Source organism: Aristolochia californica, unplaced genomic scaffold (assembly GCF_029961685.1).
Source record: "Aristolochia californica isolate CCGP_79_NKW_82.1479 unplaced genomic scaffold, dmAriCali1.0.hap1 SCAF_4, whole genome shotgun sequence".
Lineage (NCBI taxonomy): Eukaryota > Viridiplantae > Streptophyta > Magnoliopsida > Piperales > Aristolochiaceae > Aristolochia > Aristolochia californica.
The window spans coordinates 3,916,126-3,932,035 of record NW_027182103.1 but is presented as its reverse complement, the minus strand read 5'-3'; the positions used below and the strand labels follow the sequence as shown (position 1 = coordinate 3,932,035).

Below are 15,910 nucleotides of genomic sequence, written 5' to 3'. Positions count from 1 at the left end.
TAGTGATTTAATCGACTCATCTCATCTATTTTTGGCAACTGATAGAGGTGGCATTGAGCCAAGCCAAGCTCAAACATGCATATGTTTGAGCTTGGCTTGAACTAAATACTTCAAACTCGAGCTCGAGCCGGATTTAAGCTTTAACCTACATTTAAAACTATAAAAACAAATAAATTACTAAAATAAATAAAAAAATATTATAATGAACTTAGTACTGTTGAACAACAAGTTATTGCAAAGAAGTCCAAAATTTTACAATGGAACATACTAAACCAACTTAATTGACTTAAAAGAAAGAGCGTCAATAGTATTTATTCCATTGACAAATAACAACATTAGATATTTAGGGACCCAAAAGGGCTGAACCATCGATTGCCTTTGAGGTTTGAGGTAAATAAGAGCAAATATCAACTAACTAAATAGGGAATTGATAAGAACAATTGGGGTAAAAGATATTTTTGTAAAAAAAATCTATGCCAACGAATCAGCTCACGAACTAGCAAGGTGAGCTTGGAAAATCTCGAATTTGACTTGTTATATTTAATAAGCTCTATTCCAAATTTGAGCTTGAGCCGAGCTCAAGTAAAAAACTAAGTTGAACCAAGTTTTTTCGAGCCGAACTCGAACTGTTTGTGAACCGATTTGGCTTGGTGCCACCCCTAGTTACGAAAGTTTGGATATTTTCTTTGTTCAACTCATGTGTCTGCTTCATCAGATACATATGTGACATCTATCACTAGTTGTAATTATTTGATAAATGTGCTATTGGGTCCACTATTTTTGGTTCTTAGCGAGGTTTGAATGCTACACTCCGATATCTAGACAAATCTTGCACTTATCCGGACATGCAACCTTCCATGGGCATACATTTTTTTTTTTTTTTACCATCTTCCTTAGTAGCTGGTCAGGGCTATTGCATTAAATAAACCATTGGTAACATTTGATGTTTGGATATGTGACAATAAGGGCCTACAAGACCATTTTACATTATAGGACTCTATAAGACATAGTTTTTTACAATTATATTACTAAAACGCCCTTGACTTAGTCCCACATAAGATGTATGCACATGTGTTAAAAAAATGTGATGAGAAAAGGAAAGCAAATAATTTAATGGATGAAAGCTCCACCTCGTGAGAGATAAGCCACATGCTACATATATGCCAGATTCTAGTGATATATAAGTATTATTTATTTTAACCCTTGTGAGTTAGTAACATGAAACTACACATGTATATTACTTGTTTAAATATTTGAAATGTCACCGTTACCCATGGTTTCGTGATCTTCTATCAGAAGGCTGCCATTTTGTCAAAACATTTCACAGATTAGGCAAGCTATCTTGAATTTTCAAGATGTCTGAGAGACGTCTTATACCTGCTAAACTCTAAACCTTAGAATTCTGATCCAATTTTGCCAATCTAGGTTTGTTCACCTGGATTCAAGAGTATTTGCTTGAGTTGGGTAAATCTGATGTAGTTCAAATCGGAGGTGAGCAACTGCCTACTGAAAAAACCAAGTTTTAACTCTTTTAGTTTGTAAATGATGATTGGTACAGCCGTCTTGTCATCTTCTCCATTATGACTCATTGTGAGAAATCAACGCACAGGACGGTTTTTTTGTTTGCCTTTACTTCGGCACGGCTGGCGGCGGCGGCGGTGTCGATATTCTATCCGTCCAACCACGGCTTCAGCTTTTATCGACAAACAAATCAAACTTTTTTAATTACCCAGTTGGTTTAAAATAGTAATTAGTTGAAAAGGCAAATAAAGCCCGATGTAAAAGCCAAAAGTTGGATTCCGACGACGCCCGTCCACGACAAGTCCACCGAATTGACGGGAGACAACGGACGGTGGCAGGATCCGGACGTCGCCCGTAAGTATTCCGGAGCCGATTCGGACCGAAGATTGAAGTTTCTGGTTTCTTTTCAATGATCAGACGTTTAACGATACGTTTTATTTGGGTTTGGGATATTCGATCCGTGGTGCCGCTGACGAGTCGTCCTCTTCAATGATGATGGAATCGTGAAACCCGATCGTGGAGGCAGAGGCAAATAAGGGAGCACGTCATTCCATAGTCGACAGTCAAATAGTTTTGTTTTACCGTCACTGAAGCATCCTTATCCGTACTAGAGTGGCGTTTCGGTAAATTTTGGGGAATCGGAGAGCGTTCTATATATATGGGGAGCCGTTGTTTTGGAAAATTGGTCTTTCTCAACCTGTTAAACTGCTTAATTTGCGTTCACCCCCTCAGAGGCAGAGGATCAAAGAGGCCATCCCCACGGATTTGTTTGTTTGATCTTTGACAATTTTGGGAATTTGGATTACGAACCCATTTATATTTAACTGTATTTGCCAAACTCGATTGATAGACCTGACAGGGGAGGGACAAGAGATTTCCAACCTCCTCCAGTAAAGCACCATTTGCTTAGAGTATGCGACTATCTTTCTTCGCAGAGTTCGGTTTTCTTCTAATCTTCTCATCTTCTTGAAGAAATCTAAGCAGAAATCTCTGCTTCAAGTGCTGTTATTTGTTCGGAATTCGAAGAACGGAGCTTTTGGTGTATTATTGAGAAATGGGTCGGTTTGACGAACGTTTTCGATCGTTCATCAACAACAGATGGCTGGTTTTCGTGGCAGCAATGTGGGTTCAGTCGTGCGCAGGAATAGGATACCTATTCGGTGCCATTTCGCCGGTGATCAAGAGCTCTATGGGCTACAACCAGCGCCAACTTTCCAAACTGGGTGTTGCGAAAGATCTCGGGGACAGTATTGGATTTCTTACAGCGATTCTATGTGAGATTCTACCCATTTGGGCAGCTCTTCTCGTTGGTGTTGCAAAAAACTTTATTGGATATGGTTGGGTTTGGCTGATCGTGACTCATCGAGCACCGGCGTTGCCTTTGTGGGCGGTGAGTTTGATTGGAGCATGGATCTGAACTATTATAAGATCAAAACCAATTCAAATTCTTTAAAAAAAATATCATACCCGTTTACGTTTTTCTCATCAAAATGATTCAATTAAATTACAAACTTCGGATTCTGGATTGGTGATTCTTTTTATTCCTCCTCCTTCTTTCTTTCTTTCTTCTTTTTCTTCTTCTACTTAGTGGATTTCTGAGAGTTTTCTCCAAAAGTATCCGGCAAAGTTGTTATTTCTAGAACAATTCTTTGTATAGTTGGGGTGTTGGCCCTTACTCCTTCGGTTACTAACTTCGATTTTGTTTATTTTTTTGTGAAAATGAGCTGTTTCATGGACAAGAGTTGAGAAATACTAGTTCCCATGCTGATCGTATATATTTGCCCTTGTCAAATATTTGATTGCTGGGGGAATCGATCATCTCTGTACTTGATCAACCGGCGCTCTTACCTTTCTTTCGAAGGGGCACATGATCTTTTGACTTCTTATTGATGTTAAAATCATTAGATTAACTTTTTTTATGTTATACCTCATGAATTGCTTAATGTCATTCAGAATTCAAATATATAGCTTTTTTATTGGAAGAAAGTGTTCTTGATCTTCACCTATTGATGTATCATTGCTATGTTTGGATGACTCTTCCCTAATTTGTCCAAAGTTGCATGGTAGGCATTTATCTTGATGTTCCTGTTGGTAAGGGTGTAAAGGTTTCGATGAGATTTGAAAATCATTGATAACTTTGTTGATCGGGATGCTTGTGTGATTTACTTCTATAATCAGAGACCAAGTTTCTGTACAAGCATTTCATTTTTCATTCTATAACTGTGTCCAGCTGAGGGTATTCTTCTGTCATTAGAATGACTGCCTAGTTTTGATCAAGAAAATTGCTAAGTAGTTTCTAGATTTTTATTGGTTACTTCGTTTAAGTTTTCATGGTGGGAAAATACGACTATTTGTTCCATTACATTTTATTGTTTCTTCAAGATATCATTTTTTGTGTTTTAGTGTCTGAACTCGTGTCATATGGTTTACTACGTACTTGCTAGTGGAGCTTATGCTGATGGACATTCTGAATTGTATGCAACTTACATTGAGATAAGGCTTTCTTCCCTACCTAAAATGATTTGGTGTGATAATATCCTGTGTTTATCTCCTGATAGTACGTTCTAGCTGTTATACTGGATGAGTTAATTCAGCTAGGGTTCAGATTGGGAGATGGACATGCTCAAGAGAAGCATAGATTTCCAGGGTATATATTGCTTTTGAAATTTATTTTTTTCTAGCATGAAATGAATAATACTTGGCATTGTGTAACCAAGTTTTAATCTTCTAAAAGTAAAGTAAGGATGATATGAAAACCTTAGAGTAAGAAGATCACTATGTGAGATTAGTCAATGAATATCCAGTGCATCTACAACTTCCACTTTTTTGTCTTTTCCAGATTGGTTAGGGAATCCAAACTTGATCGAAAGCCAACTGATATGAAGATACTTAACTTTCAGGGCTTGTCATCTTTACTTATTCCTCATTGTTCTTATGGATTTTTCGTGCATAATCCCTAATAGGATCCTTTTTTGTACCTGTAATGACTTAAAAGACTATTTCCTCATTTATTTTTGCATGATGGTCTTTCAACTATTTATCTTACAAAGAAATAACAGGGCAGAATGATGCCTGCCGCTTTAGGATTCTGTTATTTGGTGCAGAGTAGGACATGTTTTGCTTTGTACCACTCAGTTTGTGATTGTGAGATGTGACATCACGTGGTTACGGTTTCTTGTATTCATGATCTTTGTCCCAATTAGGTGTTGGCTTAATTTGATTGAGAACTTTCATTTGAGATCTTTCGAAGCCTGTTTGATGACAGTTTCAGTTTACAATTTTTGTTTGTTCCTGGTATATGGTCTCTTTTTGCTTTTGCTCATGCGCTTTTTAGGGACTTGTATTTTCTTTTACAGGAATTACCTGATTGCTTAACCTTCTATTAGTTTTAGAAGCAGTAAATTTGTGTTAGCTTAACCTTCTATTAGTTTTAGAAGCAGGAAATTTGTGTTACTTAATAAATGTTGCTAACCTATTCTTACTGTGCAGATGTGCATTCTAATATTTATCGGCACAAATGGAGAGACCTACTTCAACACTGCAGCATTGGTCTCATGTGTCCAAAACTTTCCCAAAAGTCGGGGACCTGTGGTGGGGATATTGAAAGGATTCGCTGGCTTGAGTGGTGCGATTCTCACTCAAATATATGCAATGATACATGCACCTAACCAGGCAGCACTCATCTTCATGGTTGCCGTTGGACCCACAATGGTCATTATTGCCCTTATGTTTATTGTTAGACCAGTAGGGGGTCACAGACAAGTTCGATCCTCAGATAGTACAAGTTTCTCTTTCATCTATAGTGTTTGTCTCCTGCTTGCAGCATATTTGATGGGTGTTATGCTTGTGGAAGACCTGGTTGATGTAAACCATTATGTGGTCATAACATTCACAGTAATCCTGTTTTTACTTATCCTTGTTCCCATTGTAATCCCAATTCTATTAAGTTTTTACTTGGAATCAACACCTATAGAAGAACGTCTCTTGGTAGAGTCTCACAAGCAGGAAGCAGGAAATGCAAATTCTTCAACAGAAGAGATGCTTTTAAGTGAGGTGGAAGACGAGAAGCCAAGGGATGTTGACTTGCTTCCAGCACAAGAAAGACAAAAAAGAATTCTACAATTGCAAGCCAAGCTACTTCAGGCTGCGGCTGATGGTGCTGTGAGGATCAAGAGAAGGAGAGGTCCTCATAGGGGAGAAGATTTCACCCTGATGCAAGCATTGATTAAGGCTGACTTTTGGCTGATTTTTGTCTCGTTATTACTGGGTTCTGGGTCTGGGTTGACGGTTATCGACAATTTGGGCCAGATGAGTCAGTCACTGGGCTATGATAATCCCCATATATTTGTGTCCATGATTAGCATTTGGAACTTTCTTGGTCGTGTTGGTGGCGGCTTCTTTTCAGAGATTATTATCAGGTGCGTATCATCATGTCTACATCTGTATGCTCTGTGCTTAAGCTCTAATAGGACTGTGGAACACTTTCTGCAAAAGAAAACGGTTGAGCTGGTCTTAAGCTGGAGGCCTATTGACAGTATTATAGTCCTGGGAATCCACTCCCTGTGTATGTTTTAGTACCATTTTCTCTTGGGTTTCTGTTGTTAAAATAACTATCAGCTTTATACATTGCCTGTTGTTAATGTATCATCATGTCTACTTTTTAGCACCATCGTTACTTGGGTCTCTGTAGCTTAAAATCACTATCAGCTTTATATCTTGCCTGTTGTTCATGTATTATCATGTCTACTTTTCAGCACGATGATTACTTGGGTCTTTGTAGCTTAAAGTAACTATCTGCTTTATATATTGTCTGTTTTTATGACGGCTTTTAGTTCCTTTTGTCAATGGTGGTTCATCACATACTCTGTGACTAGTGCTATAGCTAGCCAGAATGCTTGCTGTGTACAATTTTGCCTCTAGGACCATGGGTGAGGAGCATCTATTCTCAGGGAATAATGTGCCACTTGATCCTAAACCTATATTTATGAAAATTACTTCTTGTATGGTACCCATGTACCGAGTAAACTTTAGTTGAACTAGCACCATAGGAGATCTCACAGCTCAACTTAGAAGTATCTTATATTCAAGAACCATGTTCTTGTACTCCTCCTAATATCTTGTTTTTGCTTCATCCAACCAGAGATTATGCTTATCCAAGGCCAATAGCTATGGCAGTGGCACAGGTTGTGATGGCTATTGGACATTTCTTTTTCGCCATGGCATGGCCAGGGGCTATGCATGTTGGTACACTCATGATTGGACTTGGTTATGGGGCTCATTGGGCAATTGTGCCCGCTGCTGCATCGGAGCTATTTGGCTTGAAAAATTTTGGGGCTTTATACAATTTTCTAACATTAGCCAATCCAGGAGGTTCACTGGTCTTCTCTGGCTTAATTGCAAGCACTATATATGATCGCGAAGCAGAGAAACAAGCTCATGGCCCTCGAATTCCTCCAAACTCAGGTTCCACACTGACGGCTATCCTCAATGGAGCACTAGGTTCCGAAGAGCCATTGAAATGTGTAGGTGCTGTGTGCTATTTCCTTACCTCCTTAATAATGTGTGGACTGTGTATTGTTGCGGTTATCTTGAGCATGATTCTTGTTTATCGGACCAAGATCGTCTATGCCAACCTATATGGTAAAAACAGAACCTAATCTTATGTCGTTAGCCAAGACATGGTTCTTGAAAGGATTATGGGAAGATTAAACGTGGAAGTTGGTAATTTCAAATTGTATTTTTTCGGTTTGAGCAAGAGGCACCGACGCAGAGACACTGGGCCATCTTCTTGAGATCGAGGGGGGGTGGATCAGGCTTAACGCTTTCTGTTTTCAAGTTGCTGAAAGACATATCTGGTTCTCCACTTCTCCCCCTATCACTGGTCGGATAACTCTCTCTCTCTCTCTCTCTCTCTCTCTCTCTCTCTCTCTCTTTCTTCCTCTCATCAGTTCATTATCATATTTTCTCTTTGTTTTGGACAGTCATTGTTTTGCAAGTTGTGATTCCCGTCTGAATATGGCGTAAAGAACTTGATGTAGCAGTGGATATTGTTTGTGGTGATTGTAATTCTTTTTCTAGCTTTAGAAATGGAATGAGAGAAGAATCTGTTAATTGTGTTTTTGCTTTCCCTCACCTTAGTGCAGGTTTTACCTTCATGTTCTCATGCTCTACCAATTCATTTTGCAAATCTAGCAACTGTCAATCACCCAATTCATTTTGCATTTTTCTTTCTATCAATTGTGACAAGACCACTGCGGATGACAACCCAGAAAGAGCAAAGATTGGGTGATTTTACAGATTTGGCGAAGCTAAAGCTGACGCGTTCGACAGAAATCAAATTTATTAAATTCTTCCGTCCCAATTGCCGAGATGGGACAGCCTCCTCGACTGGACTTGCCCCGCCTCCCGTCTCCTTCTTCCAGTACTCTCCCAAAATATAGAATCACCCAGAAGCATTTATTGTATGTCGAGTCGTTTTGATGACGCAGTATTAATGAACGAAGAGGTTGCATCTCTTTTCAGAGCTTTTGCTTTGCCTTTTTCGGGACGAACAGTCTCTTTAAAGTCATCACGCGAGGTTTCCATTTTGAATATCCAATCGAATCTATGGCAGAGCCTCCGAGAAAAAAAAATGGTAGTTACATTTGACGGCTTTTCTAAAATTGATTCCTAAGATAGTATTGATAGATTGATCCTCTGAAGGTTCAGACAAGTTTGATAAAACCAGATTGGACTTGTCTCTTCAACCCCATCTCAATCTCAATATGATAGATCCATCGTAAATTCTCATTTTCTTAGAATTGCACAAGCTTTGAAGCCATCCTTATTTGAATTGCAGAAGCTTGCTCTGGATGCAAACAAGCTTTACAGGTACACCACTCACTTCTCACCAAAAGTTCTCAACAGTGATTCTGTACTAAATCTCATGATGGTCAACCATGGCTACTTCACAAAAAGTGGGAGCAATTAGTCTTCTAACAGGCTACATTGGAGAAGAAGAATATCATAAGCCAGTCTTTTGATAAAACTGATCCAACACAAGTGTCTCTTCTCTTACACCCAACTGCAAAAATCAAATCAGTTTTGAGCAATAAGATTGTAACTGCTTTGAGGGGATTGTCCCCCTTCCCTCTTAAATGGTCTGTTTGGAACTCCAGAAAAGAAAAGAAAATGAGAATTTGATTATTAGGAGGATTTGATTGTTATCTCATTTTCACTAACTAGTTTTTGAAAATAATAATAATTAAATTCTTTTTTTTTTTTTAAGGGTTTCAATCCGACCCTAAAACTTGAGATAATCTATGAAATGGGGTGGAGAGGCTTCTTCTTACAGTTTTGAGCAGTGTAATTTACATTTACATGTAGTTGTTATTTAAATTTATTTCAAAACAAATGCATTTAATTTAATCAAGGGAAAAAGTTGGTGTGGGTGGGTTTAAACATAAAACACTTGTGATGGTGTTGGGGTGGGGTGGGGTGGGGATCTTTTGGGTGGTCCATGTAGTTCTACCTAAACTCTCTACTCTGGTTAATCTAACCCATCTAGGGTTAGGGTAACCCAAATAGCTAAACCATGGAGACTAGAGAATAACCCCATATGTGGGTTAGACCCACCCCAAATGTGGGGTCCACAAGGGTACCACTTTTATCATTATTTTATTATTATTTTAACAAAATGCCAGGTATAAAATAAGAAGCTTTATTAAGTTTGTCTACAAAAATAATGGTGGAAAAATGCAAAGGGTGTTAATAGACTTAAAATTGGAGAATAAAAAATATTTAATTTATGTCCATTGAAACTTTCCTACACAAATAAAATTTTCTATTTCAGGAAAGTGGCAGCCTGACCCACCTCTAGGGTTAAAAATTAACCCTAGTTAGGGTTTCAACATTTGGTTAAGGTTAAAAAAATACTTAAAAAACAAGAAAGCAATTGTACTCTCTTTTTTTTATGAGGGAGATTTAGTGAAGAGAAATTTTTTTGTTTTTCAAGTTTTCGTGGGTTTTTTCTCAAAAAGTGTATCGTGGGTTTTTTCCTGGGTTTTTTGGGAAAAAAATAAGGCGATGGAGGACTTTCAATGGCGGACAAGCGGTTCGAATTCCTCGAGTTACAGGAACTGTCTTTAAATAGGTATTTCTCCTTCACTTACCTTTTTATCGCGCTTCCGTTTGAATCTGTTTTTACTGCCTGCCGTGGACTGTGGACCGGGATCAGAGATTCTAGGGTTTCAGTCCAAAGAGCTGATATGTTAAGCGTGACAGAGAAATCATTGCTGCCTTTAGTTTTTTCAGTTTTGATCTTAGTGGCTGTTCATGATTTTTCAAGTCATCTGCGTAGTGGTTCCTCGTTGGTTTTGGCATGTCGTGCTTGTTATCCTCGTTTTAGTGTTTTTAGATCTCATAATTTCAGTTGCAGTGCCTTTTTGACCTGAAAGGCGTTAACTTGCCATCCAAGTGATTTGGATGTGTCTCTATTGAACGATCAAAACATTTGGGTTCAAGGATTTATCATCCTAGTTCTAGAGGTCTAGGTGACAGGTTATTTGAAATTTTTTCAGTTTGGGGTTGCAACTGTACTAAAATTCGAACTTGATTGGATTTTACATTGCTGCTAGGAATGGACATGGTATTATCTGTCACGGTTGTGCTAGTTGGATTTTTCCACTACACGGGATTTTTATTTTATTTTACTTTTAGACTAGTAGGCGAGAATATTGACTCTAATTTAGTTTCATATGACTTTGGCCAAAGGGGTCTTTACATGCATTATTCGTAAAATCTTTTTTCTCGAACTGATTGTTGTTGTTGCTATTTTGAAATGCGTTATATCAGAACTTAGATTCATTTGTTTATTACTAATGTTCATTATGTTCTTGAAAGTCTTTTCTTTCTTTTATTCATCCCTGACCTTCTTGGTACTCGTTTCCTGAATAACATACCTTTATGTTGTATTGTCATTCATGGAGCATTTGTTAAAATTTTTACACTTTCTTTTTCATAATGTTTCTTAAGCACTAGACAAAATAAAAGAGTATAAAGCTTCTTCTTTTTATTTTTTTTAATGTTTCTGCCCCTGATGGGAAATGAATCTTCCTATGCTCTGTACATTTGGGTTATGGGGTTTACACTGAAGTTTTTTCATAGGATTAGTTTTTGCTACTTCTTTATTTTAAATTGATTTCATTTTCTTTAACATCCCCTGCCCTTCTTTTCTCTCTTTGTGAATCAGGTTTCTGGTAATGACAAGGTCTGACTGACTAGGATTAGAAACATAGAAACTTTGTGCCCGTGGCTGAATTCTTACTGGCCTTGATGTGATTGAGCTACTAATTGGATAAGGAAAGGGACTAATAGAGGAAAAATGGAATGTAATAGAGATGAGGCCCTTCGGGCGAAAGAAATTGCTGAAAGGAAGTTTACCACTAGGGATATCAGAGGTGCTAAAAAGTTTGCTCTGAAGGCTCAAAATTTGTATCCTAGCCTTGAGGGTATTTCTCAAATGTTAGCAACATTTGATGTATACCTCTCTGCGGAGAACAAAATTAATGGGGAGACTGATTGGTATTCAATTCTCTCAGTAAATGCTTCAGCTGATGATGAAACAGTTAAAAGACAATATAGGAAACTAGCTCTTATTCTTCACCCTGACAAGAACAAAGCAATTGGAGCTGAAGGGGCATTTAAGCTTCTTTCGGAGGCTTGGAGTGTATTATCTGACAAGGGACGAAGATTGCAATATGATCAGAAGACTTCGAGAGGAAACCAGCGAAGATCTTCACAAAAAAGCAGAGATGCTTCGACTACCAATTCCAATGGATTTTATAAATTTTCAAATACTACTTCTAAATCAAGAGCTCAAAAGGCTGCAACTGCTCATTCAACACCTTCATCTGCCCCACCTCCACCTCAGCCTCCCTCTGTTCAACCATCTTCATCTCGTCCACCAAAACAAAACACATTTTGGACGGCCTGCAATCGCTGCAAGATGCAGTACGAGTATCTTCGAGTGTATCTCAATCACAATCTTCTCTGCCCTAATTGTCATGAAGCTTTTTTGGCTTTAGAGATTGGGCATCCCACCAATGGGACCCAACACTCCACTCCATGGCCTTCTTCCCATCAGCAGAGTTCACACCACAGTTCATCTGGCAAAACTAGCTTTCCTGCTGCGAAGAGTGGTTCTGCTTCTGGTCCTACTGGGGGAAACACGAACTGTGGTCATACAGGAGGACTAGATTCATATAACAATACAAATTTCCAATGGGGCCCATTTTCTAGATCGGCTGGTGTAGCAAGTGCTACTGCCTCTTCTTCTGCTGCTGTACATGCTGCTAATACGGTCCATCATACCTATGAAAAAGTGAGGAAAGAGAGAGAGGAGACGCAGGCTGCAGCTAAAAGAGAAGAGGCTCGAAGGAAGAGCAATGCATCTAAGAGGGGATTTACTGGTTCTTTTGAAGGGCATGCTAGTATCAACCCCCCAACTAGTGTCACTGATATACCTAAAGTAGACAGGCCTATGAAGAAAAGAAAAGGTGTAGATGAGAATGGTGGAGCTGACTATGGAGTTTGTAATGCAGAACAAGGATTTGGAGCCAATAAATCTGGTCCTGATACAGAGAGGCCAAATGGTTTCACCAGGGGAACAACTAGACACGGTTTAACCAGGGACTTAACCATACAGGAGCTTCGAGGAATGTTATTAGAGAAGTCAAAGAAGGCTCTTGGGAAGAAACTTGCTGAAGTGAATTTGGAGAAAGAGAAAGAGAAAACTAAAGAGAAAGAGATAAAAGAAAAGCCAAAAGCTAAAGATACGTACACAGCAAAACTTAAAGTGTGTGATCAAGAGAAGTTGGCTACACCTATAGTTGAGCCAAAAGACAAAACTACAGAAAAAGATTCCCCTCCTAATTCCAGTGTGCATTCAGATTCTGATGGTGCTGAACCTGTATCCATAACTTATCCTGATCCAGATTTTCATGATTTTGACACGGATCGGTCAGAAAGATGTTTTGAGCCTAACCAAGTGTGGGCTGCCTATGATGATGATGATGGAATGCCTCGGTTTTATGCTTTGATTCAGAGAGTTGTCTCTTTGAAGCCATTTAAGATGCGGTTTAGCTGGCTTAATTCCAAAACAAACAGTGAATTGGGCCCACTTAATTGGGTTGCTAGTGGTTTTGCAAAAACCTGTGGGGAGTTCAGGGTGGGACGGTATGAAGACTGCAACTCAGTCAACATTTTCTCTCACAAGGTTAGTTATGAGAAAGGAGTCAGAGGGGTTGTCAAAGTCTTTCCGAGGAAGGCAGATGTTTGGGCCCTTTATAGGAACTGGTCCTCTGATTGGAGTGAAAGTACTCCAGATGATTTAATACACAAATATGATATGGTGGAGGTGCTTGAAGACTATAATGAAGAGCAAGGAGTTTCGGTGACACCACTCGTTAAGGTCGCAGGTTTCAAGACAGTTTTCCATCGGCACATGGACCCAAAAGAGATGCAGTCAATCCCAAGGGAAGAGATGTTTCGATTTTCTCATCAGGTTCCCTCTTGGTTGCTTACAGGTGAAGAAGGTGTGACAGCTCCTAAAGGTTGCCGAGAGCTTGACCCTGCATCCACTCCTTTGGAACTTCTTCAGGTGATAATGGAAACCAAGGAAGACGATGAACAGGTGCCAGCCAGTTGATGTTTAGGATTTTGACCTTGATCTAGATGGAGGTTCATCATACACGTGTTGATTTAATTCAAAGATTAGATGGTGCTCAATATGGCAGTCATTGACTGGTTCCATCTCTCTTTAGACAGCTCAAGTGGCAAGTCCATCAATTTTGCCTACCCTATAGTATACATTAGAAGCTGAAGTGGGTTAAAATATTTGATTTTGGTGATCGGTGTCTTCGGTGTCTTCAATTCCTCTGATTTTGTTGTCCCTGCATACAAGTCAAGTGCTTTCCAAATTGGAGGTAAGTGGTGCATTATTTGCTTTGCCACCAACAAAAAGGTGTTGTTTCTTTATTGTCTTTTGTTGTTCTTGTTTTTCCCAAAAAAATGATAGAGAAATGGTTGCAGCTATGTCAAATTCATTCTAGCCGAACAAGCTGCTAATCTTTTAGGTGTACCTCACTGCACACTCTTTTTTTTTTTTTTTTTTGAACGTCTACGTAATTGGAATTTTTTCCTGTTCTAATATCTATCAAAACTTTTATTTGTGGGTCTGAATATCAGTTCAGAATCAATGTAGACTACATTGCAACTTGGTTTGGTTTCTCCATTTTTTACTACTAGATGATTATTATTGGCCTTAATTTTTGAAAATTTCCTTTGTTTCATTAAGAATGTCTGAACACTAGTGTTACAATCCTGATTGTAGTAGGATTAGTTTGGTGCTGTAGTGATATTTCATGGTCACAGCAACCAGGATAATCCTATTAGTGCGTAGGTCGGCAGCTAAACATCAGATTTAACTCAAATGGCAATGTACGCTTCTGGTGCTCGCTGACTCTTCAGTTCAAACATGCCGGCAAAAAAGTGTTTATTATTGTAATTTACATCCAACTATAGTAGGAATATTTATATCATACTGATAATTGATTCACAATCTTTTATTGTGAAAATATTATATATATATTTTTTGGCTGATGGGAGACCACAGCGTTGACTTATTAACAATTCCAGAAAGTTTTGACATCAACATTTTGCAATTTATTTGAACCTTAACTCTCAAACAGCCAAATGACTTTATCTCTTTTCCTGACCTCCTCGCTGACACAGGATTTTGAGATTTGGCGTGTGTTGCGTAAATTATGTGAAAGCATGTCATCACAGTATTCTATTTTTACTTCAGTGAAAGGCTCCATCCATAAATTTGTTTGGCTATTTATATCTGGTGAAATTGTTATCAGCTTTAAACTTGTTTCTTGGATCTCTAACCCTGATGAAAGTTTCTGAAAAAAAAGGATGGTGTGAAGTTTAATGTTGTGACAACGATTTCTAAGTGTTTATTGGTACCAAAGTGAGAAGTTTGATTCTCATGAAGCTTATACTGTATTCCTGTTAATCAACATACTCAACCAGTTTAGTATTTGTAATGCCGTTACTGTTTGGTTGTTGATTTAATCATCCGAGTCATATAGGATTCATCCCAGTGCAAAATAAACATTTGGTTTGTTGTTCACAGACAACCTAAATCAACTGCAATGTTGGCCAATTAAAATGGGTTACTGCTAATATATATGCTGCATAATCTTTATCTAACTTTTTTAACTTAATGAAGTATGAGATTTTTGCATCCCTTGTTGAGGTACTGATCTCTTGTTCAATGCCAGAATTCCTCTAATAATTCTTTCTTACTGCCTCACTTATTTTTCATCATGGGAGTTAGTACATGTTTTTGGGATATGGAAGTGCTATTGACATGCAGTCCTGGGTGTTGGGTGGACCTTGAAATTCTTTTTCTTCTTTTTGAAAGGCGTAAGGACCCTGTTTGGTGTTGCATTGGTTGGTGGATGGATAGGAAAGCAATACAAGGCGGCATCTTTTCCCTGTGGTTGGGGTTCAGCTCTGAAATAATTTTTTTGTGAGTGAATAGTCACCTGCATCTAGCAAAAATGGTTCGTACTTGACAGTCCAAAAATGTTAGATGATGAGAATAGTGCTATCTGTCTCTTTCTGATTAGGGTTAGGGTTTAGAGCAAAACACCCATTTGACAACTACAGTTAACTGACTCACCCTCCTTTTCTTCTTCCCCTCTCTATCTTGGTTCCTGCAAGTAAAGTTGCAAATTTTCTTTTGTGCACTACTTGTTGCAGATTTTTATATTCGTGGTCCTAAAGGAAAGAGGAATCAGTTCCATTCAATCTACATTGTAAATGAGAAAAGTTTATTAATTATTTATTTGTGGATTCCACTTGCTTGAAGTGGTTCATTTGAAAATTATTTCCTTATCTTTGTGTTCATCTAGGGTATAGGTCCATTACTGTAAATACGCAAAGCAGTCATTTTGTGTGTTCTGAACGTTTTTAAACTACAAATGGAGGACAGTCTAACATTATCAATTACGTTCACTCAACATTTCATGTTGGTGAGTTGTGGATTATTTTGCTTAATATATCAAGGTTTTGCTAGTTTCTCAGTGAATCTACTGTAATTTTCTTTTGAAACTCGTATATTTTTTTGTATAATTTGTTTTTACTTTTTTTTCCTTAAACGAATGGTCAACCATCATCACTGTTCCTTGCAGGGGTTTGTAAGGTGTGGCTGCTGAGGTTAAGCCTTGTCAAAACAAAATGATTCTAGTGTCATCACACTATGAAGTATATAAAAAATAACCAGGTGGCAGTGCTGCTAAAAAAAGCTCTTTAATGACAATGTAAATAGGACTGGTCAACA

The 15,910-nt window shown here is 38.3% G+C and overlaps 2 protein-coding genes across 5 annotated transcripts; both read left to right on the top strand.

Annotated features, from left to right (window-relative positions):
* The first annotated feature begins 1,986 nt into the window (after nt 1-1,986).
* Nucleotides 1,987-7,645, top strand: LOC137963671 (protein NUCLEAR FUSION DEFECTIVE 4-like). Its single transcript, XM_068810832.1, has 3 exons — nt 1,987-2,911; nt 5,011-5,939; nt 6,662-7,645. Exons 1-3 carry the CDS (start codon nt 2,576-2,578, stop codon nt 7,176-7,178), a joined length of 1,782 nt encoding a protein of 593 aa, XP_068666933.1. The 5' UTR covers nt 1,987-2,575; the 3' UTR covers nt 7,179-7,645.
* Nucleotides 7,646-9,575: 1,930 nt separating this feature from the next.
* LOC137963518 (uncharacterized) lies at nt 9,576-15,910 on the top strand. Of its 4 annotated transcripts, none has more exons than XR_011115207.1 (3): nt 9,576-9,652; nt 10,751-13,484; nt 15,762-15,910. XR_011115207.1 is itself a non-coding variant. In XM_068810630.1 (2 exons), the coding sequence occupies exon 2, from the start codon at nt 10,883-10,885 to the stop codon at nt 13,205-13,207; it is 2,325 nt and encodes a 774-aa protein (XP_068666731.1). In that variant the 5' UTR covers nt 9,576-9,652; nt 10,751-10,882; the 3' UTR covers nt 13,208-13,776. The 4 variants fall into 4 exon arrangements, 1 of the variants encoding a protein (XP_068666731.1); XR_011115205.1 differs by lacking the exon at nt 15,762-15,910 and adding an exon at nt 14,990-15,389; XR_011115206.1 differs by lacking the exon at nt 15,762-15,910 and adding an exon at nt 13,591-13,776.

Bases quoted from the DNA above. Each gene is read 5' to 3' on its own strand.
- LOC137963671 (XM_068810832.1), top strand. From the start codon at position 2,576: ATGGGTCGGTTTGACGAACGTTTTCGATCGTTCATCAACAACAGATGG. The intron at 2,912-5,010 runs GTGAGTTTGATT...CTTACTGTGCAG, and splicing joins CGGCGTTGCCTTTGTGGGCG to ATGTGCATTCTAATATTTAT. The intron at 5,940-6,661 runs GTGCGTATCATC...TCATCCAACCAG, and splicing joins TTTTCAGAGATTATTATCAG to AGATTATGCTTATCCAAGGC.
- LOC137963518 (XM_068810630.1), top strand. From the start codon at position 10,883: ATGGAATGTAATAGAGATGAGGCCCTTCGGGCGAAAGAAATTGCTGAA.